The 24,605-nt window shown below is 36.9% G+C and overlaps 2 protein-coding genes across 2 annotated transcripts in view; one reads left to right on the forward strand and one right to left on the reverse strand.

Annotated features, from left to right (window-relative positions):
• LOC143863386 (uncharacterized) overlaps positions 1 to 11,577 on the forward strand; it is a 44,982-nt gene extending 33,405 nt beyond the window's left edge. The window contains exons 3-6 of the mRNA XM_077374062.1: positions 2,237 to 2,321; positions 10,231 to 10,317; positions 10,413 to 10,646; positions 11,062 to 11,577. Coding sequence (XP_077230177.1) covers positions 2,237 to 2,321; positions 10,231 to 10,317; positions 10,413 to 10,646; positions 11,062 to 11,138 — 483 coding nt within the window. The 3' untranslated portion in view covers positions 11,139 to 11,577. The remainder of the gene's footprint in view (positions 1 to 2,236; positions 2,322 to 10,230; positions 10,318 to 10,412; positions 10,647 to 11,061) is intronic.
• A 2,840-nt stretch (positions 11,578 to 14,417) lies between these two features.
• The window catches only part of TIM50 (Haloacid dehalogenase-like hydrolase (HAD) superfamily protein), a 29,338-nt gene continuing 19,150 nt past the window's right edge, over positions 14,418 to 24,605 (reverse strand). Inside the window, exons 4-10 of the mRNA XM_077366077.1 lie at positions 23,960 to 24,021; positions 23,738 to 23,851; positions 20,470 to 20,574; positions 20,266 to 20,367; positions 17,398 to 17,554; positions 17,160 to 17,262; positions 14,418 to 14,803 (exon numbers count right to left, since the gene is read on the reverse strand). Coding sequence (XP_077222192.1) covers positions 14,758 to 14,803; positions 17,160 to 17,262; positions 17,398 to 17,554; positions 20,266 to 20,367; positions 20,470 to 20,574; positions 23,738 to 23,851; positions 23,960 to 24,021 — 689 coding nt within the window. The 3' untranslated portion in view covers positions 14,418 to 14,757. The remainder of the gene's footprint in view (positions 14,804 to 17,159; positions 17,263 to 17,397; positions 17,555 to 20,265; positions 20,368 to 20,469; positions 20,575 to 23,737; positions 23,852 to 23,959; positions 24,022 to 24,605) is intronic.

The raw sequence follows: 24,605 nt of genomic DNA on the forward strand, positions 1-24,605 counted from the left end.
TGGTTCGAAACATATTCAAGGTCAAAAGTTCCATACATAGTTGAAAATAATAAATAATTCTAATGACGATCAATAAATTGTACAACTAACAGTTGCAAAGGAAAATCAAATAATGGTATAGAATCTCAATAAGATGGCATGCTAGGTTTGATGTAATCACAAATCAAAGTTCACAAGGTCTCTAAAAGATCAGGACATGATTTTAAAGAATTGAAGGTATAAATCATGTGAGGGAATCTATAACACAAAATTAGTTTGTTATCACGTACCTCAAAGTAGACTCGTATGCATTCCTATTTGAAGAGCTACTCATCTGATAAAATATGCAATAGACATCACTTAGGGGTCTGAAGTACCCCAAAACAGAATTCCGAAATTCAAAACAAATAAAATTTTCATATTTCTGTCCATTCGGACCCCCGACCATCACGGTTCGGACGTCCGAGCGACCCTTCGGACGCCTCTTTGGGACGTCTATGAGATTTTCCAAGGTTTCCAACTCTCGGGTTTTGTCATTGAGACACCCGAGTAAGGCGTTCGAGACCCCTTTTAGACATACGGATACTTAGGTTCAGGCTTCCGAATCTCGTGATTTGGGTTTCTCCCCGAGATCTGCGAGAACATAGAATTTTACCGAATTTTCACAATCTTTTGAAATTTGTATCTTCTTCATTTGGTCTCCGTTTTGCGCAAGGTTGGATCCGATGGATTCCTTACGATGAGAGGGTTCCATTAAATCCAATTTAGGTGCAAAGGGTTTGTCGGATGACGATTAGTATAAAAATTTAGAATTAGGGTAAAAGTCACAAAACTCCCAATTCTAATGGCCCAACGGTTTGATCTTGGGTTCCTTGGGGATTCAAGGGCAAGGCGCACCACAAGAACTCCAAGATCGATCACTAAATCATCCCTAATACAATTACATATTTCGAACAACACTTTTCTAATTCTCTAATTGAGAAGATTAGAGTTTCTATTGATCAATATTTATTCTAAATCACAAATCTTACCTCGAATTGTATTCTCCGTTCTCTAAGACGGCTTCTCCACTCTCCACGGTGTGCATGCGCTCTCCTAGGACTGAGAAAATGTGTGATTAGGGTTAGGTTTCCCAGAAGTCTGCTTAATGATGTATTTATAGGGAATTAGTAGAATCCCTAATCTTTTAGGTTTCCCAAAAGATAAAAAACGCCCTCTCTTATAGAGGGGAATGGATTTTCTTGTGGGGTGTATTTTGGTGTATTTCACACACTTTTTGCATATAACAGAAAATGAAGTTACAGCAAAAACAAGCAAAACCTAAATGATATTATACCAAATTAGGAGCCACAATGTAATTACTGGTATGAGGAGACGCCAGTCTCATGTTATGGATGGCATGTTGCCAGTCATGAATTTATGTTTCTTGCAAGTGTTTTATATTTTGTTTTCAGCTGAATAAATATTTTGAGCATATTTAATAGTTGTATCCTTGCTTGATAACAGAGGGTGAGCCTTAGCGCAGCGGTAAGGTTACTCCATTGTGACCTGGTAGTCACGGGTTTGAGTCACGAAAACAGCCTCTGCAAAGCAGGGGTAAGGCTGCGTACATCTAGCCCTCCCCAGACCCCGCAATGGCAGGGTCCCCGTGCACTGGGCCGCCCTTTTTATCCTAACTTGATAATCATCCTAAGGATCCAAATAATACTGTCTCATGTATCCACAGGTTTCATACTTCTGTACATCTGGTCAAACATTTTAGTCTGTTCCTCTTTGTGAATAAAGTTTTTTCACCATTCAAAAACAAAAGGGCTGTCACGTTGCATTTATTGTCAATTTCTATTGGCAATTTTTTTTTTTTTCCAGCAATGAAAAAGAATATAAAGGCAGATCAGTTGTTACTGACTTCGGCTCACTAAATATATTTGTTATTAGCTACTTCCCACAAAATTAGAACCAATGATTTCCTATAAATATTCGAATTTAAATATAACCCCAAGTTTCGTATCTCTGTTTTGGTCAGTTTTATACCTCCATTTTCTTTCCATGTTTTAGGGTTTACTTACTAGCGCATCTCTCATTTCCTTACTATCTAAATTTATTGTGCCCTATTCTATGTGTATTTATAGTTCTAATACTCTCTAAATCTTGATCCACCAAATTTTTCTTTTTGAATAGTGCAAAGTTCTCTCTCTTCCTTTTTTGCTTTCTGTAATATCATCTTCTATATTTCAACTGATGTTATTCATTTTGACAGACTACCGTTGTAACTATTAGAAGGTTGCTTGAAAGATTTGCTGTCCATTATGTCTCACAACGGATTGCATGGAAGCTTCTTAAAGGTACTTGGCCTTAATGGGGTTTCAAATATATGTCTGATGCATTTTTCTTCCACGAATCATGCATTATGAAGATCATATACCATGGAGAATTGGGAAAGATTAACCGCAGTGTATTTCTTGTGGTTAAGAGATTTTTTTTTAAGAAATAGAACTTTGGAACTAGGTAACGATTATTTCTAATGACTAGCAGTTCCATCGCATGTTTAATGAGGGAAGAAAAGATACTCTGCCGTGATGGAGATGGTCTAGTTACCTTATTTGATAACTCATGTTATTTATCTCCTATAATGGCTCTTTCTTTCTATTAATACTAGGACAAGTCCATTTGCACTAGCATCAAATGTGAAACTAGCAAAGTGAAACTAGCACAATAAATGATTTCCATGAGATTATTTAGGTTTTAAACCATGTATCAAAAAAACAAAGTTACTCGTATGCATGTAAGCTCAAATTTGATGATTTCAATAGATATATTAGAATGTAAGTTTTTTAGTCAATTTCATGGAGAGGAACAATATGGTGGCTTCCCATATTATTCAAAAGAATAATACAGGTGGACAAATATACACCCTTTATATTACTAAATTTTTTCATTTTCTATTCCCCATTATGAATGGGTCATACCGAAAAATTGCTTATGTTGGACTATCCTAGCCTCCCATTTGTAACCTGCAAATGGATGATTAGAATAAATGCATCGGTACACTTTCACTGGGAAAACTTCAATAAATTGGAGGGTTTGGGTTGTCTAATGGGAAAAGTTTTTTAGAAGGACCATCCATCGGACCATAATTTGACTTATCTACAGCTTTTGACACTAAGAACCTATATATGACAGGTGTCTACTGTTGATAGAACTTTGGGTAAGTGTAGAAGGTTGTATCTTATGGTCAAGGTTTTAAATTTCGGTTTTGGTTTCTTTTTCGATTTCAGTTGCCACAGAAACAGAAACATTTTGGTTTAAGAATATCAGGAAATGCTAGAACAAGCACATACGCACTTAGAAACCATCATATAAGCAAGACAATCACCTGTAATAGTTTAAAAACATCGAACACCTAGTGACATGCAATGTCACGCATGTCTGTTAACAACATACTAAATTTCAAATCTAATTCATATAAATATAATTATGTAATATTAGTATACCACTATTACATAAGATTTTGGTTTATTCATTTCGGTTGTTTCGGTTTCGGATTCGGTGGGGATGGGAAAAAACATTTTGGTCATTTTGTGTTGGTTTCGGTGGAAATTTAAAACTATGCTTATGGTCTAATGCTCCTAAAGCGAATGGCTGACAAGTGCAATGATAATCATACACAAATAGCGTGCTGAAACCACATAATTTGATCAAACAAGAATATTTGTAACCCAAAATTTATCTAGGAACATGGGCCGGCACCTTAATTTTTTTTAATAATGGTAGCCAATTTTATTGAAAAATGGACCGAGATGGTTAAAATACAAAGCGACAAAAGGAAAAAGAAAAAGAAACAAAAAAGAGAGGTTGAGGGGGAAGTCAAACAGAGCTAATGCTTCCCTAGAGACTTGATTAGCAGATCGGCCACTTGATTAGCAGATCGGCGAACATGAATAACTGACCACGAATACCTAGAGATCCAGTCAAACATTTCATCAAAAAGATGAACAAATCTCGAAGGCGGATTTTTAGATTTCTTCAACCACCTAATGACATTCAACGAGTCTCCTTCAACTATCGCATTTTCCACCCGTTGTCTCACTAACAATTTCAAGCCTTGGTGAACTGCTTTAACTTCGGCCTCTGTGGCATCGACTCTCCCAATGGGGCCCGCAAAAGCCCACAAGATCTTTGCTTCGCAATTTCTAAGAACTCTACCAATTTCGGTTGGGCTCGGGTTGCCTTGGCTAGAACCATCAAAGTTGAGTTTCATAAAGTCCTCCGGCGGAGGGATCCACTCTTGAGTCACTTTCGGCTTAGAAACCACCGATCCACATACCACTCCATCCTTCCCATAGATCATAAGCGCAAACGAAACTAAAAGAAGAGGGGATCTTCACCTAGGATATCGTTAGAGCTAAAACTCTAAGTAATAGGAATTCCGGGTTATGAGAAATCCCTTTGAATACTCTTGTGTTCCTTTCCTTCCATAGCACTCAAATGGTGGCTAGGAAAGACACATTCCAAAGCTTTTTTCCTTTCTGCTTCCAAGGGTTGAGGACCAACATTTGAGAAGGTCAACCAGTCTTTCCGGGAAGACCCAAAAAATGTCGAATCTACCAAGTAATTTACCCCGTTCTTCTCTACCAATATTGCAATGAATAAGGTGAACCGCTATTTCACCCACCTCCATGCATAAGGCACAGTGATCAATGATAATCATCTTCCTTTTTCGAAGGAAGTCAACCGTTTGGATTCTTCCCCTTGGCGCCACCCACTCAAAAAAGCATACTCAAGGGGGTGTCTGGAATGGCCAAACTCTAGCTACCTTGGAAGATGCAGGGCAAACCACCAGGTTGAAGTAGAACGATTTGACTGAGAAGTTACCAGTTGAATTCTAGGTCCATATTCTTTTATCATTCCCATCCTGCTTAATGTAACCTTTTTCTAAAAAATTTAACAATCTAGCAATAGAGTCCATCTCCCTTTCAAAAATGGTTCCTTCTAAAGTCAGGTTTCCATATGATCCCATAATCTCTTTTCTCCATGTAGTCTTTAACTAATTGTTCTTTTCTTCTTGCATTAGCAAACAAGTCAGAGAACAATTCTTTCAAAGGTCTGTCAGAGGTCCACTTGTCCAACCAAAAGCGATTTCTATCTCTTTCATAAACTCTGAATCTAATGCCTTCTGCAAATAGGTTATAAATCTTCATGATGTATTTCCACACAGAGTATAAAGATGGAGATATTCCACATTACCTCCTTATCTACAAAACTAATACAAGGAAAGGTACTTTCTACGAATACTTGGAATGCTGATGTAGTGCGAGTTCCAGAAAGAGTCTAGGCCTCACTTAACATAGGGTAGTTGTAATTTTCTTTCTTTCATGTGTATGTGTGTAGGGAAAGCAAACTATATGAAAGGGGCTGGTCATGTGTTGTAAAGGATGCGAAGAATGTGGAAGTGAAGCAAGCTTCCACCTAAGCATAACAGTCACTTAACTGCCACATGGGCCATGCAAGTGGACTGACACCTCAGCATGGACAACTAGCAATAGCTGGCCCACTCTAGAATCTTCTCCTCTTGCCTATAAATAGGCCCTTATGTGCTGTAATTTGGAGTTTTTGGGAGATTTCTAGAGACTGGAGTTTTATCTTTGGCGTAGAGCCTTGGGCTCAAGGGAGAGGTTTTCCCTCCCATGGAAGAACTTGGAGGATCCTAAAGTGAGTTTCCTTCCATATACTTCTTTCTATCCTATCTTTTGGATGTAATCATCCTTTCAATAACAGTTTCTTTACTAGTTTCTCTTCTTGTTCCAGAATTCATATCTTGAGTTTCATCTTTGTTTTCCTTTCCTCGTGAATCAAATCTCATTTTTCTGCTGAAGTCTTACATTTATGCCAGGAGAATTTAAATTCAAATCATATCTGAGGTTTTAACTCAGATCACGATCCAAGTTGCAAGAACCGACTACATGTGACGGTACAGTTCACTAACTTACTGCCTTTGCTACAATGTTTTGATGAAATGCTTTCTCAGATTCATCCTTAAGCATCTCCTAAAATGATACCTTATGTAGAATTTTTCTTCCATTATGCTTCCACCGGATATGTATACCCGAGTTTCTTTCTATTTCTCCTCATTTTCTTTCACCAATCAAGTTTCCTTCATTTACTATCCAATCCGTAGATCTAGAAACTATACAAATGAATAACCGAGATCTTTTCATCATGAACTGATCTGAATTTTGAAGTTCCAGGGTAACGTTCATGAAATCAGAGATCAGAGATACTTCTCGGTTTCTGTTGTCACTCCCATTATATTTGATGATCTTTAGATCTATGATATCTATCTAGAGTTCTAGACCTGAGAGGATTTAAAACCTCAAACTTCATATCTAATCTTGAAGCCTCTACAGTTGAAGAAGCGAAATCTAGACATAAGAAGCTCTCGGTTGGCATATGGAATTCCTTTATTCAACTCGTTCCTCAACCCTTTTGATTCCCTTGTATCTCATGAGTGCTGTATGATTCTCGCTTTAAAGATGATTCTGAATAAATTCCAAGTCTGAGAGATAAGAGTAGCAATCATTTTCAACAGATTTTTAGATTATGCTACAAAAACATGCTGAGTGTCACATTGTCGGTTAGAGCTAAGAATCAGGTCTTTGAATTAAAATTATTTGGATCCAGCACTCCTCTTGCGTCTCGAGTGATACTTGGTTTGAAAACTAAAGATCTCCAGAAAACCAACCAGATTCAGCTGAAAATTTTCAGTGACAAATAAGTATTCTCGGGTTGTGACACAAACCTCCAAAAATCTTGTTTATAAGTCTCGTTTGGAAGGTCTGATAGATCTGCTGGATTTTATTCGATCCATTCCTATATACTTGCTTCCTATAGGTGGTGAGATCTATCTCACCATATTTCACCAATTTGAGCTGGAATTGACTGCAAGCTTGACCTGGCCGAGAACTACCCTCATGACGTTGAACAACTTAGTGGTGTATCTGCTTTTCACCTTATTCTTCTTTCTTTGTTCCTGATGATGATTGCTTAGTGCAATCTAGACCTGTTGGGTCTCCTTCTGTCCGTGTTGCTTCCGCCGAAGCCGATCTGCATCAAATGCTCAAGTAGCCACATCTCGCGGAACCCCTAGCCAGCTTTGGAAGATCTCTCCATTGCTAGAACACCCTATTATTCTTCCTCTCACATGCAAAATTAGCAAGATGATCTTTTAAAAATAATTAGCAAGATGATTAGCCACCTGGGTTTCCTTCTCCAAACTGACGCGACAAATTAGGCTTCAAGTGATAGATAATGGGTTTAAGTTCCTACCAGTAGTACTTTATAGTCCAGGGGGATTCCTTATTAGTGTAAATCATATCAATAAGGACCTTACTATTTGGTTCTACTCAAACATTCGAGAAACCAAAAGCTTTACGGTATCTAATGCTCTTCAGAATGCTTTACTTTCAAAATTTCTAATAATTCCACTACCCCAAATAAACCTGGATTGCCCAATATTTAATTTAAGATCTCCTATCTTCGTCTTGTGCCAATACACGTGGAAATTTTAGGCGAAATCTGGTATTTTTTTAATCCAAGTGGATTTCGTTTCGGTAGCAGCCGAAATTGAACTATTTCGGCAAAAATTAAAACCACGGGCGTCTTCGCCATGTAACTAAAGCCGTACTGCTAGCCATGGACCTACACGAGATTCACAATTTAACCTCTGATCACCGTATGAAGTAAGCTTATTGGCAAATAACAATTTTAAATATGGCCTAGACGACAATGCCACAAATACACCTAATTAGAATGATATTGAATGATGAGTGATGGGACAAAGTAGTCTTCATATCTAGCAAGTGCAACTTCTTATTCTCACCACAACCACCTATCATTTATTTCCAGATCCTGAAAGATGCAGTAAGAATGGTAAACAATCACACTACAATTTAATTGTTTTGTAAGGCTACGCACAAATAATCAAATCAGAAGGAAAAATTAGGGACATGAATAACATAAGGTAGTGATAAAAAAAAGCTGACATTTGATAGATCCCTTTCTGAAAAGAGTTAGAGAAGAATCTGATTGCAAGTTTGCTATCATCAGGCAAGGAAGAAAATGAAAGAAAACCATTATGTTTATCTGTCATATGGTATCTAACTCATGAATTAATGGTCTGTGAAGATGAGTTTTTGATGGGGCGAAAGTATGGTTAGTAGAGACATGAGCAGATGTCCTTGGCGTATCCTTGGTAAATGAGGTGCTAAACAGAAACTTTGATGCTAGCAAGTTTTTGATTGAGACCATTGATAACCTAATCAGCTAATCCCTTAGGTCTACTCATCAGGCTTCTTTCAGTAGTGTGGTGGACATTTGTATGCTCCCCCTCAATCTTAGCAATGTTCACATGTGTTGGTCTTTTCTCGAATATAGCTGTAAATCTAATCGAGAGGTGGTAGCTCATCTTTCCCAAGTACTTGAACCCATTGGAGTTCAAAATCTGGATTTAGGTTGGCCAGAAACTCAAAGATCCTCCACTGCTTTGTTTTTCTATCTTCAGGAGTAGGGGCTGAAAGCTGATAATGGTCAAGTTCCTCCCATTTTTTCCAAGTCCGAAATAATTTTCAAATCTGGGATAAATCTTCCTGTTGAGAATATTTTTGGGCTATTGTGCACTATAGATCCTTTGCCCTTTAAAATAAGGTGTCTTCTATTGATGCTTGGATCCATCGAATGCAAGAGCCAAGCCACCACAGAAAGATTTTCGCTTTCCCAATCATCATCAGATGGATCATCTTCTTAAAGTTCTCTAACCTTGCCAGTTACGTAACCCAACTTTCTTCAGTTGCCAATAAGCATCCTAACTAATTGAGCCTATTCCATGTAATTTCTTCAGTTAATTCTAACTGTGGTAATCATCAATTTTGGGCGGTCATTATGACTGCTTCTCATGGAACTTTAACCACCCTACTTGATTCGCTTTCTATAGTTAATGTTTAGTGATATCACATAAATAACATCATAGAGTCATAGACAACCGATCATAAAAAGACTAGAATACAACTTTGACTTTTGGAGAATACTCCTACTTGCTGTCCATGTCATCACAACTAACCAAGAGGAAGGGAAAACCCAGATCTTGAATTTTAGTGTTGTGATCCAGATCTGGATCAGAATCTGTTCCGATTCCATGTTAGAATCTACCCCTTGGTAGGGCATAAAACAATTAAGAGAATCAAGGGAAAAGTAAGCAGGTAATAGATAATCAAGATGAAGGGAGAAGATAGGAGTCTCGGAAGAAGGGAGGAGAAAGTGAATTGGGGGTGTTCTTGTGGTTGGAAAACATTAACCCATGAACAATTTTATTAATATCGCATGCTGGGAAATCCCAAAACTGCCTTTTTTATGAGTATAATGCAACGAAATATAAAATATTCATATTAACCATTACAATGATGGGCCCCACTGATTCTTCAATAATTTTAAAATTTGCCACATTTGTTATTTGCAAGTTCTACTTGGCCAAATGTTGCAAATTTCCCGCTTGATGTATATAACACTTTTGGAAAGTGAACTGGAAAGCCTGAAGCTATAAATCTGGGAATACAAGTTGCTTTGCAGACGGGAGGCCTGTCGTCTCATTTACAGTGTGTGATGCTCTAGCAAATTCCACTCACACTCAATGGGAAAGTCATTCCATGCTGTTTGTCCCAGCGCCATGTCATGTTCAAAACAGAATAATATTCACAAGCAATAGGGTCCTTTATTGTCAAAATCTAAGCAGAAAATTGATGTTTCTTCCGCTGCTCTGCCTCCGTTGGTTATTTTTCTGTGGGTTAGAAGAGTTCAATTATTATACTATTGTATTTTATATATGTGTATATATATATATATATATATAGGGATTTGCTAGAGATCATCGCAGAAGGCATTTTTGGACTGGCTGTTGCATGAGAGAGCAGCCACCTCAGATGAATTAAATGAATGAGACAAAAACTGAGCCTATGTGTCTGCTCTCTCATGCAACAGCCGGTCTGCGAAAAGCCTTCTGCGATGGTCCCTAGCAAATCCCATACACACATATATGTATGTATGGTTCAGGATTATTGCCAGAGGACCATAGTCATCTTCTGAAGTCTTCTTTTTCTGACTTTAAATAATTAATTTTTTCAAGCAACTGAGAGTTTAGTGTTTTTTTTTTAAAGTAAAATAAGTATTTTTTCAAGCAACTGATAGTTAAGTTAATATTTGCAGATCTTCGCAAATCAGCCAGTCGCAAGGCCAAAAGAGGGATGCCACCATTATGGTACTTCTATTGTGTCAGCAAAACAACTTTCAGAGGTTGCCTTCTTGCAGTGTTGTTTCTGAGTGTTTCGGTTTCTTGATTTTAAGCTCTGGGTTTCTCATTGCCTCTATGTCCCATATTTGTTTGACAGGACAATGTTTAGGAGCAGCTGCACAATGGCTTGTCCAAATTGGAATTGACATATACCGATTCATTTCTCCCATTAGTAATAGTAATGAAGAGGTTGACAGAGCAGAACAAATCCAACTTCTCAGAAAAAAGGTTTTAGGTACAACTCTCAGGTGCGGTGCAACCCTATTTTTTGGATCTGCAGGAGCAGGGTTTGGTGCCATCGTTTTCCCTCCTTCAACAGGGCAATGGATTGGTAAGCACACCTCACATATATGTATTCATTAAAATGATACAATTACTATTTCTTTTGAAATTGAGTGTAAAAAACATGCTTATATTTTATCAACATTGGACTTTTTAGAGAACAACCAATACTTTGATTGAGGGGTTCAATGGGACATTTGCTACAAATGGTTACATAACATCATCATTTTTGTTTGAATGATACATAAAATAATCATTTATTGTTTATTATTTGGTATCCTATGTTCATTGCAAGCTATGTTGCATGGGTACACAGTGAATCCTAAAGTGTTGGAATCCGACACATGTCGGACACGGGTACGTCACCCATTGAGAAGAACCCATGTAACGTAGATTGCTAGTATGCCACTTATTTCATCTTACTTTTCACCACTAAACATTGAATTACTTTTCTTTTCTCACAGGCTGTGCTCTTGGAGAGATGGCGGGACCAATCATTGTTGCAGTTTGTTGCGAGAAGGTTTTTCATACCGACCTTTAATTTGGAGCAATATTAAGCCTTTTCACATTTTCTCGAGGTTCCTTTTCTTTACAACCTTTGAGGTTTCTAGACTCTCCCATCACATGGTCACCGTGACTACGTTTGTCGTGGAATCTGTTAAGATTTGATGAACCATTGCTACTTCGAAACTAACTATAATCGGCTCTTCGAGCTGGAAGCACTTCAAGTGCCCATATCTTCTTCAGTATGAGTCTTTTTATTCCTGTCATATGCCTTTCCATATCTACTATTGAAATTCAATGAGCCTCTTTCATTTCTCCCTCTCCTTGTTATTTCTGCTTATTTGAGTCTATGGGCCTTCTGAACTGTGGGAAAGCAGTGTAGTGGAAAACTCCATTACTGGAAGGTGTCACACTCATCAGCATATGTAGCTTCTCTAGTTCAGATACATTGAATGACAAATTCATTTTTCCTTCAAGGTTGAGTACTTCTAAGAAGGTTGTTGCACTCTTGGGAATGTTTTGATTTTTGAACATCAATCTAAAATTAGGGCTGCAACTTGGGTCTGGTTTTACCCGACCCGCATCGACCCGAAAATAGCTTGGGTTGGGTTCATGTTTCTCGGATTTCGGGTCGAGCCGGGTCATCGATCCAAAAGCCCGCATGAATCTCGGGTCGAGTCGGGTTTGAAGGAGCCCAACCCGACCCGACCCGAGTTACTTAAGTTATAGTATGTATTTTTTTTCTAAAACTTTGTTACTTTAAAAGTGAAAACTTAAAAGTAAAACTCAAGCACGCACGCAATCACAGGGACTCTTTCCATCTTCTATTCATTTCCCCCCTTTAGCTCTAGGGTTTCAAGTTTCAACTAAATAGTTAATGCACTAAATAGTTTGTTGTTTATATCATATGGGTATAATCATTTTCACTTGGTAATGTATCAATTTATTCTCTTTGGACTAGTTATTAGTTAATGCACTAAAGAGTTTGCCATGCTTGAGTTTTTCTACTTACATGAGTTGAGTTGCCTTGCCAAACAAGAGTTTTCCTTAAAAAATTGCGTCAACGTAAAAAAAACCCGACCCGACCCGACCCGAGATTTATCATGGGTAGGGCTGGGTTTGGGAATCGTGGATTTTCCGGAAAAAAACGCGACCCGAGTTGCAGCCCTATCTAAAATGCACTTTTTCAGAGAGAGACTAAAGCTATCTGTTATAATGAAAGATTTCTCTTCTTTTGTTTCTCTAATCTTCAATGAAATAAATTACTGAATCTGCTTTGCTTTTGAACATCTATGTATAATGGGAAACCTGAGTTGTCATTTGCATATCTCTGTCCATAGGTTATTTTAAACCAACTATATATATATATATATATATATATATATATATACTGGGGAATACTACGTATAGTGGGTAAGCATTCGTGGATTTGAATTCTTTGATGGAAATATGGTATTCAGGTTTGAACCCTCTGAAGTTGAATTTGGTATTCAGATTGGAACTCTTTGAGTTTACTCCTGTATTTGGATTTGAACCCTTCCAAGTTGAATCTGTTATTGAATTTGAACACTCTTATGGAATCTGATACTCATATTTGAATCCTCCAAGTTGAATCTGGTATTTGGATTTGAACACTCCAAGTTGAATGAGCTCTAAATTGGCTTAGGATTGGGGATTAACCTAGGGCTAAGAATCATGTTGACCCAGGTCTAAAGATTAGACTTGGGCTGAGGACATTGGATCAAGGGTAAAGATTGGCTCAGGGATGAGGATTAACTCAAGGTTGAGTAGGAGATTAGCTCAAGGCCAAGGTTAGCTCAAAGGATTAGGGATAAACTCAAGACAGAAGATTCAATTGATGGATTGATACTAAGATTGAGATTGAGATTGAAATTGAAGTTGAATTAATTGAGAATTTGAGATTGACATGGATCAATATTGAGATTCATATTGAATGAACTAGATTGACACTGAGACTATAACTGATATTTAATGGATTGAGATTGAATTAATGGGTATTGATCTGTGTTGAATTAATTTAAATGAAATTGAGATTGAATTAATTAAGTATAATTAATATTGAGATTGCAACGAAGATTGACTTAGATTGATATTAAGATTGGAATTGAGATTGAATGGATTACGATTGAATTGATTGAGATTGAGCTAGGTTGATACTGAGATCGAGCGTGCACGTAATGCAGGGGGAGTGAAAATATCATCTTACTTTATTAAATCTTAAAAATGTGATCCACCATCCTATGGCCCCCACCATGGGAAATTTGGATACATTTTACAAGCTAAAATGCTGAAAATGTACAATCCAGGTTTTAGCTTATAAAATCCAGGGATTAAGTTGAGGTCATCGATCCAATCAACGGATATTGTCATGTCTACGTCTCACCCGTGCCCAAAAAGTGGCCGGTTGGAAAGAGGCCGTCCTTTTAACATTTTTCAAATAAGAAATAGAACATGAGGAGTGCTAGAATGAAGGGTGCCCTTGCAAAAATCAACTCCAAGGGTACCCCTATTGGTGGATTTTTGCAAAGTGAAGTGCCGCTATTGGAAGACGTGTTGACTTCGTAAAAATCAACCAATTGGGGCGCCCTTGGAGCTGATTTTTGCAAGGATACCCTTCATTCTATCATTCCTCATAGAGCATAAAGGAGCTGAAATTTACAACCTTTAGTTTAATAATAGAGAAGTGCTAGAGTGAAGGGAGGCCTTACAAAAATGAGATGAAAGGGCTCCCCATTGGCTACAGGTCACTCTAAAATGTAAGTCAACAATGTTAAATGCACTTTTGTGATGTGCAGCCAATGGGGGAGCCCTTTCATCTCATTTTTGCAAGGGCTCTCTTCACTCTAGCATTACCCACTTTTATTTAAACTTGATTATGATAGCTTGTGGAAAATTGTAACAACAAACAACCAGTGAAGAAGTGTTAAAAAACAAAGAGGGATGAGTCTATCAAGACAAGGAACTGTAAATATCAGTTGCCTCAAAAACAAAAAACAGATGAACACATTCGAATTAAGCAATTAATCATGGCACATATTGAAGCTCTAGAGGCATCAAATTCTTAAGAAATCCACGTAATTAGTAGCCAACAAATTATAATCAGATCATCATGATCGTCCATAGCAAAATTGCCCCATATATTTGATAATGTAGGAAGAAGGGTGGCATTATTGAAACAAGGGAGTGTGAATGTCAATTCCCATTCCACAAACAAAACACAGTATCAAGGCAGACTCACAATCAACGTACGAAATCATCAAGAACAAACCCAAAGAAAAAGAAAAAGAAATAGAAAAGAAAAAAAGAAGAGGTTGTTGCCCACATCTAACACTATTTATTTCCCCTCTCAAGCCAAGATTGATTCGTTGCCCAGATTCAAGATGTTTGGTCATCAAAATTTCATACAAACTGTTGTAAAGAAAATTAGAGTAACATACATACAATTCAATCATGTATACCAGTCACGACTCAGAAACTACAACTCCTTCGCCCTTGTGGACGATGCCGCGTTAAGGGTTTCCTCTACGAATCATAATGTTTCAGAACAACAAAAAATGGATTGAAGTTTTCAAAGAATCATTACCCACTTAACCGAGAATTCTGCTCTCTATCAACTCACTTTAAGCTTCATAAACTCAACGTCCCCAAAAACGTCCATGTCGCTTCTGTTCTTGCATCCGCCTGCATCATTAATATCATGCTTCAATAAACTTGCATTGTATTTGGGTATCTCACAGATGAGTCAGTTTTGCAAGGAATGAGCTTCGAGATGAAAGCTGAAATAGTTACCTTTCAGGGACAGCTTGTCCCAAGTGTTTATATGTACAGTTATAAATATGAAATGAAATAGTTACCTTTCAAAAAAAAGATGAAAGCTGAAATATTGTTGTCACCCGTTCTTCTGTAGGCGAGTGAACTTTACTGCTTTTTATACCCGTAATTGACAATTGAGAACACACGATTTATTGCCATTGTAAGCATAGTACCCAGTTATTTGTGAGGCATGGTGTTTCTTCCTTCTCGTTCTTGTATATTTAATTTTCCTTCCCTCCTCTCTCACCTTGGTACCGGTAGGTTTCTTTTATAAGTAGGTTATTTTCCTCCTCTGTACAAGTGGTTCATTTACATCTTACCATGACATCATCACATAGAAACCCAGTAATAGGTAAAGTATCAGCCTTGAGTTTCCTTTTACATATGGTGGGAGAAAAAACAATAGTCAATACTTGGGCACAACATTGTCAAGACGTTTGTATCATACCATATGTGATGAAGATCATTACCGAAAGGTGCCATTCAAAAAATAAAAAATTATTACCCACGATCGATTCATATTTTTTGTGCAAGAAGTCATCTTTGTAGGTGACCCTTGGGCCATGAACAATACTTGACCTCAGTAAAAAGTTGAAGTTTGGTGATCACTACTTTGACATGCTTACCTACGGTTGTGATTGATCAGCCTGCTCGAGGCATTTTTGGAAAATAAGCTAGATTGGTATAGACTGACATGCGTGCTTAAAAAAGATTCTGTGATATTACATAATGACAACTGTAGATCTAATCATTAGTCAAGGTTCCTAATTGTGATCGGAAGGCCATGACACACACTCATGCCTCTAATTCAATGGCGGTGTCTGAGTGTTACATCAGGGATTTACAAATTATTTTATAAATGCATTTATCTAATTAAATATATTTATTTTGAAAAGATGAGTTTGTGAAATATCTATTTATTCGCTAAATTGATAGGGGCATGTTGGAGTGAATGAAAACCATCAGCTATCAGCTCATTTGGGATTGGAGCTGATTCACTTCTTATATATGGCATACAGGTCTAGGGCAGACTTGATGAAGTTAGACTGCCGACGTGCTGGTTAGATGGAGGCTGAAGTTCTGGTTAGAAGGAGATTTGGTGTAGTGTTCTCGATGTTGCGAAGTTGTTCTATCCTGATGTTTTGGTTAGATGGAAATTTGGTGTGGTGTTCTCGGTGTTGCGAAGTTGGTCAATCCTGCGGTTTTAGTACGAGAGATTGATGTTAAATGTTTAATCGGAAACTAACTAGGGTTGGTTTGGTGCCATTGATTATGTTCCCCTGGCCTAAAGCTCTAACGTGTGTACTGCTACAAACGCCCTAATGGTGTAAGTAAAATACCTCTTCAGTGAATCGATCATCTTCTTCTCTGTTTGTACATGTTTTATTAGTGATGATCGGCATGCAATTATACGTCTGGTTTGAAGATTCAGTGGGAAATTTGAAAATATGCTTCCAACAAAAGAGGAACATTTGAAACTGACAGCCATGTTGAGGGTATATAAACATATCCTACCATGTAGTCTAGTTGCCATCCAATCGAACTGCAAAAGGAAAATCCTACCATAGATAAAGTAGTCCAGATGATTAAATACTCCATGCAAGATGCTTCATTTTGGTTTATGGTTCGGTCTATTTTTATTGTAACAAAAAGCAACATTTCCCATCAAGATACAATACTGATGATATCATACCATGATAAAAATTTATTAGAGATTGTTCACTGGCACATACATTACTAACATTGGATTTAAATACAAAAACACAGTTTCTACAGATCCAGGCAAATCAAGCGACATGTAAACTGCCTTACAAAAAAAAATCATTTGCATGCAAGTTAATGACTGTACAAACAAATTGGTTCTGGTTTATAAAGGAAAAATAACAGTTGAGAGCTCCATACATCAGGAAAGGATAACCATAATGGGTACATGAGAAACAAAATGATAGAATGTCACACTTTTGTGCCCGAGGATTTATATTCTGGGGTTCATGAACTATATGTCTGCAGAGGCGTTATATTTTTCCCAATTAAGAAAATAAATTTTCGAGTTTCAACTTATAACTAGAAAGGGCTTCCATATAATCAGAGTATTAAGGGATATTTGACAGGAATGATGCTTGGGACAGACATACCCATCTCACTTTACCTTTATCGACGATATGAAGGAAATGCTTATAGTTTATCATATGAAACAAGTGTAAAGAAGTAACAAAATGTTTACCTCTGGTATTCTTTAGATCGCTCAGCAAACTCAGTAGCAATATCACGGCCTTGATAAGATGCGAGCACAGATCTTATATCAGCTGGTCTATGCTGGGCCACATCTGTCATTCAAGCAAGTCAAATTCTCGTAACTATATTCAACGTGTACTTAAAAGCAAATATAGAAACAGGAATTACTAAATTCACACAATAGCTACTAATTCTAAATGTCCAAAGGAAATTACAAAATAACCTACACTCGAGAAATGGAATAAGATCCAAAAGTGCTGTATCGTCTGGCTCAAGCTTCCAAGGCTTAATGGGCACACCATTTTCTGGTTGAAGGCTGCTTTCTAGTGCATGTCCACTCACATACAGAATCCGCGAAGGATCTCTGTTAAGCTTCGAGAGGTCCTGCCACCAATCATGTTTTTATTAAAAAAAAAGAAAGGGCCCAGTGCACGACCAATCATGTTTTTATTCAGAGTGAAAAAAGAAGGGAAATCAATCAAGCTCTGACCATATGACTACTTAATCGCATAATAAATAGATCACAAGTGTGACCAATATCAGATCAGAACTTTCATTCTTGAGAGGATACAAGAATGAAGGTTCAGATCAGAACCAGACAAGTGTCACCAATATAAAATCAAAGCAGATTCGAAGCTAATAAACCCCAATTAAAAAAGAGAAGATTTTCAAGTATATGATCATAAAACATGAAAGTTCATAACATAGATGGATACTAATTGAAAATAAAAAAGCAGGAAATAACATATTCGTGACCATTAGATATATACAGAGTACAAACAAAAACCAAACAAATAGCAGAAAAGGGAAAGCCCCAAATGACCCCAAATGATCACTGAAAAGACGGTACCATGAGTGGGTGATGAAAATGTAACCATTAGGGTCCTAGAGTGCTTAAGATACTTGCATTATCAAATAAGTTAACCTTATATACATTTCTTTTGTCCTTCATGCTCAAATTTCATGCAAATGAGAGCCCAACAGTCCCCAAGGATTTACAAACCTATGTGCTAGAGAAAGGAATGGAAGGATCCATTTTTATTTGGGATCAGTTTTTATTTTGGACATTATGATAAGCTAGATGGAAATTTGAAATGTTCTGAGAATTTTCATTTTAAGGAATTTTCTAACCTGGGAAGTAATGAATTTTATGTAATCTGTTCATTTTAGAACACTAGAGAACTTTATTGATTAAAACAACAAAATTTACAACTGGTCGAGATGGCTCCGAAACAAAACGTAAAATCAAAAAACATAAAATAAATGAGACAGCTACATTATTTTTTCAAGATGGAAAAATTTTATTAGAGAAGAGAACATAATACTGCAAAAAAAGAAGAGAACATAATACAAAAGAGCCAGAGAATGCCCACAAAAAGAATATTCACTCTTTGCAAGAGTCTTCTGTCCCATTAGCTGAATTACCAATAAGACAAGTCCTTTTCAATACTTTTAAGTCCCAAACTTGATTGATGATGTGCACAAATCTCCATGAGCTCGGGATAGGGTTATTTTCAAAAGAAACAATGTTTGCAGAGTCCCCCTCAATTCTTAAACAACCTTCAATGTTCTTTGAAAAGATAAAAAGCCCAATAAGGAGAGCCTGAACTTCCACTTCATTTGAATCCGCTACTCAAATCAACCCAGAGTAGGACAAGACAATCTCCCCCAAAATATTTACGGAAAATTCCTCCAACACCCATTGACACTGGATTCACAAGGGAACAACCATCAAATTATTTTTTATGAGGCCAGATAGAGGAGAGTCCCATTTCAACTTCGTTTCTCCTTGTGCTTTTAATAATGATGATCAAACCCCATTTTCTAAAGAGGTCCGGGAAGAATAACTCTTGAACTTCTTCATTACCAATGACCATCCCATCCCCTCCCACACTTGCCCAAAATAATATTCAGCCATGGAACTTCCCACTTTCATCCTAGACTTACCCATAGCTACTTTCCCAACATGAGTTTTTGTTTCTCATGGAAAGCAAGCGAATTCCCAAACCTACATGCATTTTGAGTATAAAAACATAATCCCATTTCACAAGTTGCCTTCCTCCTTACCTTCCCAAAGAAAGTTCAATTAAAGCTTTTCAATTTTCTTAGAAAACCAAAATATTGAGACATTGTTTGCATGGAAAATGGCCAAGTGTGGAAGGGGCAGTGTTATAGTGACGGTCGCAACAAAATGCTTTGCAGCACAGTGCTGTGATGCCCCTGCTTTGGGCCAAACTGATAGGGAGGATCATTGCACGAGAGTTGTAATGCCCCTTGGTTTCCAGACCTTATAGTGAGGATTGCAGCACAATGTTGAGTTACCCCTCAAATCTCCGACCTTATAGAGAGTCGCAGCACAGTAGTGCAATTCCCCTTTCGTTTTTCAGACTTATCGCCACACAAACACATGGTAATACTTTTTCAGCTTCTATAACAGTTCATCCATTTCAAACTTTGAAGTGTGAAAGGAGTTACTGCAGGGCTATAAGCCTATAACAATAAATCAATTCTAAAACCCATATAGACGCTTGTTTAAACCCAAGAAATCAAATAGAGAATTTATTATAACTAGTATTAATACAACATCTAGCCCTCCCCAGACCCCGCAATGGCGGGAGCCTCGTGCACTGGGCTGCCCTTTTTTAGTATCAATACAACATCTAAAATACTGATAGTGATTGCCCAAAGCTGAAGGTACTAAAGATTACAACTACATCAAAACAGACTTCAATAAAAATTAATACATTTTAATCACAATTTAGACACAAGAACATAAATAATTCAGTAGGAGGTAATAAAAGGATTCAAAAGAAAACAGGGTGTCAAGTCAAATATTGATGCAAATAGATTGCAGTAACATGCGCCCATTGCATCTTTCGTCTTCTCTTTCATTGTTCTTTTATTTTTCTTTTTTCAATTATATAATAACATCCTGTTTGAAAAGTTTTCCTTATTGCTCAAAGCTGAACATACTAAAGAATACTGCTTCATAAAAAACATAAACTTAAATAAAAATTAATATATATTAAATACAATTTAGAAAGAAGAATAAAATTAATTAAGTGGCAGGAAATAAAAAGGATAGCGTGGCATACCCTATAATGTTTTCCATTCTGGTATCTGGTTGCAGCTCTTGATAGTCTATAACGTATATAGCGTCCTTCCTTATCCAGCCTTTCAACAATGGGATCAACATACTACACTCACAAAAGAAAAGAAAAGGTAAAAAAACAGCCAATAATAACCAAAAAGACCAAAACACATCTCATGTTTGAAGACAGCACTAAGTCAAAATTTACCATATTTAGTTGATCAGAATATACAACAATTTCATAGAAACTAGAAAGATGTTTCAAGAAGTCCTCAACCCCAGGTCGTTTGAATGTTCTCCAGCCTCTGTCACGCTTTACATAACAAGAATAGCATTGTTTAGTTCCTTCAACTAAAAATAATACATTCTAAACAAAACAAGAACACAATGCATTTGTGTAACCCAGTATGCAATTATGACTGCCAAGCTGTGAGTCTCATGCCGAAGTTCATATAGTGGTCACAGTTAAACTGAATTATTACATTTATATGAAGCACAGTCACGGAAACAGCCTCTCTGCAAAGCAGGGGTAAGGCTGCGTACATCTATCCCTCCCCAGACCCCGCGATGGTGGGACCCTCGTGCACTGGGCCACCCTTTTTTTATTACATTTATATGAAGCACAAGTAGAAGCAAAATGGCAATAAAAAACTTTAGAAGCTCACAAAGCAATTAATATCATTTTCAATTTTAATTGTACAAATCATGGGTAATCTTCTATATAGAAACACAAGTAAGCCTTTCAAAAATATGATCCAACGGAGAAAAGGGAAGTTCCAAAGGTAGGATATATGCTTTCAAATAAAGGCATCCTGATTACAGTTTCCACACCAGGGAAGTACTACAAAATGGGAGGATTACTTCCTATAAAAATGTAGTTTAGGAATCCTAAATAGCAATTAAAATACTTTTACAGGTAATCATAGAATTAAATAACTTTCAAGTAAAGCAAAGAGGTCTACAGAGCAATTCAAAAAAAATACATAAAGCGAATACCATACCCAACGCTGAATACTTTTAAGGTAATCATAGCATTAAATAACTTCCAGGATAAGCAAAGGGCTCCACAGAGAAATTGGAAAAATACATAAAGAGAAGATGGATGAATACCATACCCGGGGCCGAACATTTAGAAGCACAAGAGAGATGGAAAACCTGAGAATGGCATAGACAGCCAAAGGCCAAAACGACAAGGTGACATTTTACAATCATAGGTTTCACTCCAGCCAGTGCTAATTTGAAATTTAACATGTTCAGGAAGCAAATCTAAAGGCCAACAGCACAAGTTTCATCCAGAGGTGGCCAACACCTTGATTTTGACATAAATAGCAAAGGTATCCGAAAAACTAGTTTTGGGGTGTTTATAATAGATAGACTAGGGGTGTCATGTGTAAAGTCTAACATGCAACTCCGGCGCAACAATGGCAGTCAGAAGCTCCTTGAAATGGCCTAGGAGTTCTCATTTTTCATAGCCAGAGGAGAGAGAGAGAGAGAGAGAGAGAGAGAGAGAGAGAGAGACTTCCTCATTGTTATTTTCAGGAAGAAAAGAGGTCACAATCATCAGATTCCCTTAACTTCTATGTGGTATCTTAGATTACCTAGCCTTCTTTCGGGGGCACTTATACAACAATATCACATGTCAGAAATCCAACAGCACACCAAACGATGGGGTTGAGGTGCAAGCCTAGACTAAATAGAGATAAAAGTACCAAGGAGATCCTGGACTCTTGAGAAAATTCATATGCACGAAGCTTAAGGGGTGTTAAACATAGCAGCAGCGGAACATATTTGAGCTGGTTTTTCAAATCAGAAGTTAAGGTTGGAAATGGCCACATGGGGTTGTGATTAAGGCCGGAGTTGGCTGATATCAAGAAGAAATGGTTACACGTTCTCACCTAATGCATATAAAAACTAGTAATAGTACAGTTTAAACAATAAAAAATAAATAAACGAGAGAGAGAGAGAGAGAGAGAGAGAGAGAGAGAGATTTTTAAATCCCGGGATATTTCCAAATATCATAACGAGGAAGCATCAGTGACAAATATCGTCAAGAGCTTCAGAACCCGCGATATTTTTAAAAAATGAATATAATGTAAAAATATCAAGAGAAATAGAAAATCTCACAACCAGTTAGTTACTTTTCTCATGATACCTTTGTGCATCACTTCTTTAATAATAATTTCCCTTTTTAAAATTATTTTAAATTTTTGCTTATTCCCACAGAAACCTATGAAAATTAATAAATCTAAAATCACAAGAGATTTCACTCATTTTTTTTTTGAATGGTAGAGATTTCCCTCATTGAGACCTAGAGAATGAGATTAGTTACAATTAGAGGAATAAACTTTCTCCAAGAAACAAATTAAAAAGTGTACATGGCAAGTTGTAATATATTTCGGTTGGTTTGAAGCGAAATTGTGAATGGGTTGCTCTTGAGAATGTGGGGTTCATATGTGGCCTTCTAGTTTTTTGGGAAAATGGTTTCCTTGGTAGACATAAAACCCTTATGTAGGTTTTTCTCTTTCTATTAAAATTAAATTAGTGGTGGACTTTCAGTGAATGTTAACCAATATTTCAAAACTCCTCGAGTCAATCGTAGGCTCTTTCAAGAAAGAATCGTGTTTTTTTTTATGCAGTCCCGAGAAGGATTTTAAATGCTAAACGACTAAATATGGGTGTACCTGCAACTGAGTAAATTTTTTGGTTTGCGTAAAATTTAAGCCTAAATAGGTGGTTCTGCCTGAGGGGGAGTGGTGGTTAAGCACATTCATCACAGTCACCACCTTCGAATCGTACACACATAACATATAGGTATCATCCTTCCTTATCATGTAGAGAATAGACAGGATTTCCAAAAGAACACCATTTATTCGATGAGAAATATTGATCTTTGGGAGAAAATTAAAAGGGGTCAAATTTGATTGTGCAGATTATTTGCTTAGCTCTTTAAAGTAGGTCCATGTTTCTCACATATCTTAGTGTAGGAGAGCAGGTATGAAATCATTTAGGTTTATTCTCAATCACTTCATTCTTTAGAGTCCTAGACTAGAAGTGTTTTACTTAACCATGTAAACCTTGTGTTCTTTCTTGTGTGATTGTGTTTCTTTGCAACTCATATTGACGTTTTGCTGCATATCGTGTTCGATCCATGTTGATAAGGAATTTCTCGGTTTTTTCTACAACGAGTTTGTCTTAATATCAAATCATGATAGTGTGAATATCAGTAGTCTATATATATATATATATATATATATATATATATATATATATATATATATATATATATATATATAGTAAACAGTTTTTAACTTTCAGCAACCTGAAGTCGTAGCAGCAATGACAATGAATGAAAACGAAACGTCACAATGCGGTACAACAGAATCCATAAGTTTATAGAAACTATTTGAAATTTGAAAAGATCCAAGATCAAGAATAATCAATAGACATGACCATTAATGCGACAAACTCAAGTTTACCTTCCAGTCGGAGTATATTAAAGTCTCATTGAGATCCAGAACAAGTGTAAAGACATGTTGCTCTTGCGGATGCAAATCTGGAAGAAGCTTCTCTGAGGATGGCTCAGTAAACCCCTATCCAACAGCGCATTAATGATAAATCAGATGAAATGGATTTGAAATTATATTTTTGAAGACAAAAATTGTGAAGTTCAGAGCATAGGAATGGAAAATAGTACACACCCGCACTTGTTCCTCAAGTGACCTCCTAATATCCATGTACAGCTCAACAAATTTAGCAGGCACTGCAATGTTAGAAAAGGAAAATATGAAAAAAAAAAAAAATGAAAGAACCTTATGGATTCTTCAAAACTTAAAATGCCATACAAGCTGTATACAAATATAGATTATTTTTAATAACAGTCTTTTATTTTATTTTATTTTTGAAAGATAAAATAAAAAAGGGAAAATTATTAAAAAAATGCAAAGTTTATGCTAAATTGAGAACAAAGGGTGGACATTTCAAATCTATAAAAAAAGGGCTGTCATGTACGAAAATAGACCATTTAGGATGAAAATACCCCCCCTTTGCTTTTTCCCACCAACTATGTAGGATCTAATCCCTAAGCAATTTCACCTACCACCATTTCTTTTCTTTCTTCTTCCCCAAGCAAGTTCCAACGTGAGAAACAGCCATTGCCAATACCTGGGTTGATGAAAAATAGCCATTGCCAACGTAAAAAACAGCCATTGTTCTTTGGAAAAAAAAATGGGAAATGTTATCCGCACTACCGTATTTTGATGAGGACACTCCTCACTTTATTAAAAGTACTGTATGGTCCGCACCATAGGATGATCCAAACCGTCCAATACATGGGCCAGAGCCTAA

The sequence above is a fragment of the Tasmannia lanceolata genome, unplaced genomic scaffold, assembly GCF_043159265.1.
Source record: "Tasmannia lanceolata isolate RefF3 unplaced genomic scaffold, GAP_Taslan_0.1 ptg000003l, whole genome shotgun sequence".
NCBI lineage: Eukaryota > Viridiplantae > Streptophyta > Magnoliopsida > Canellales > Winteraceae > Tasmannia > Tasmannia lanceolata.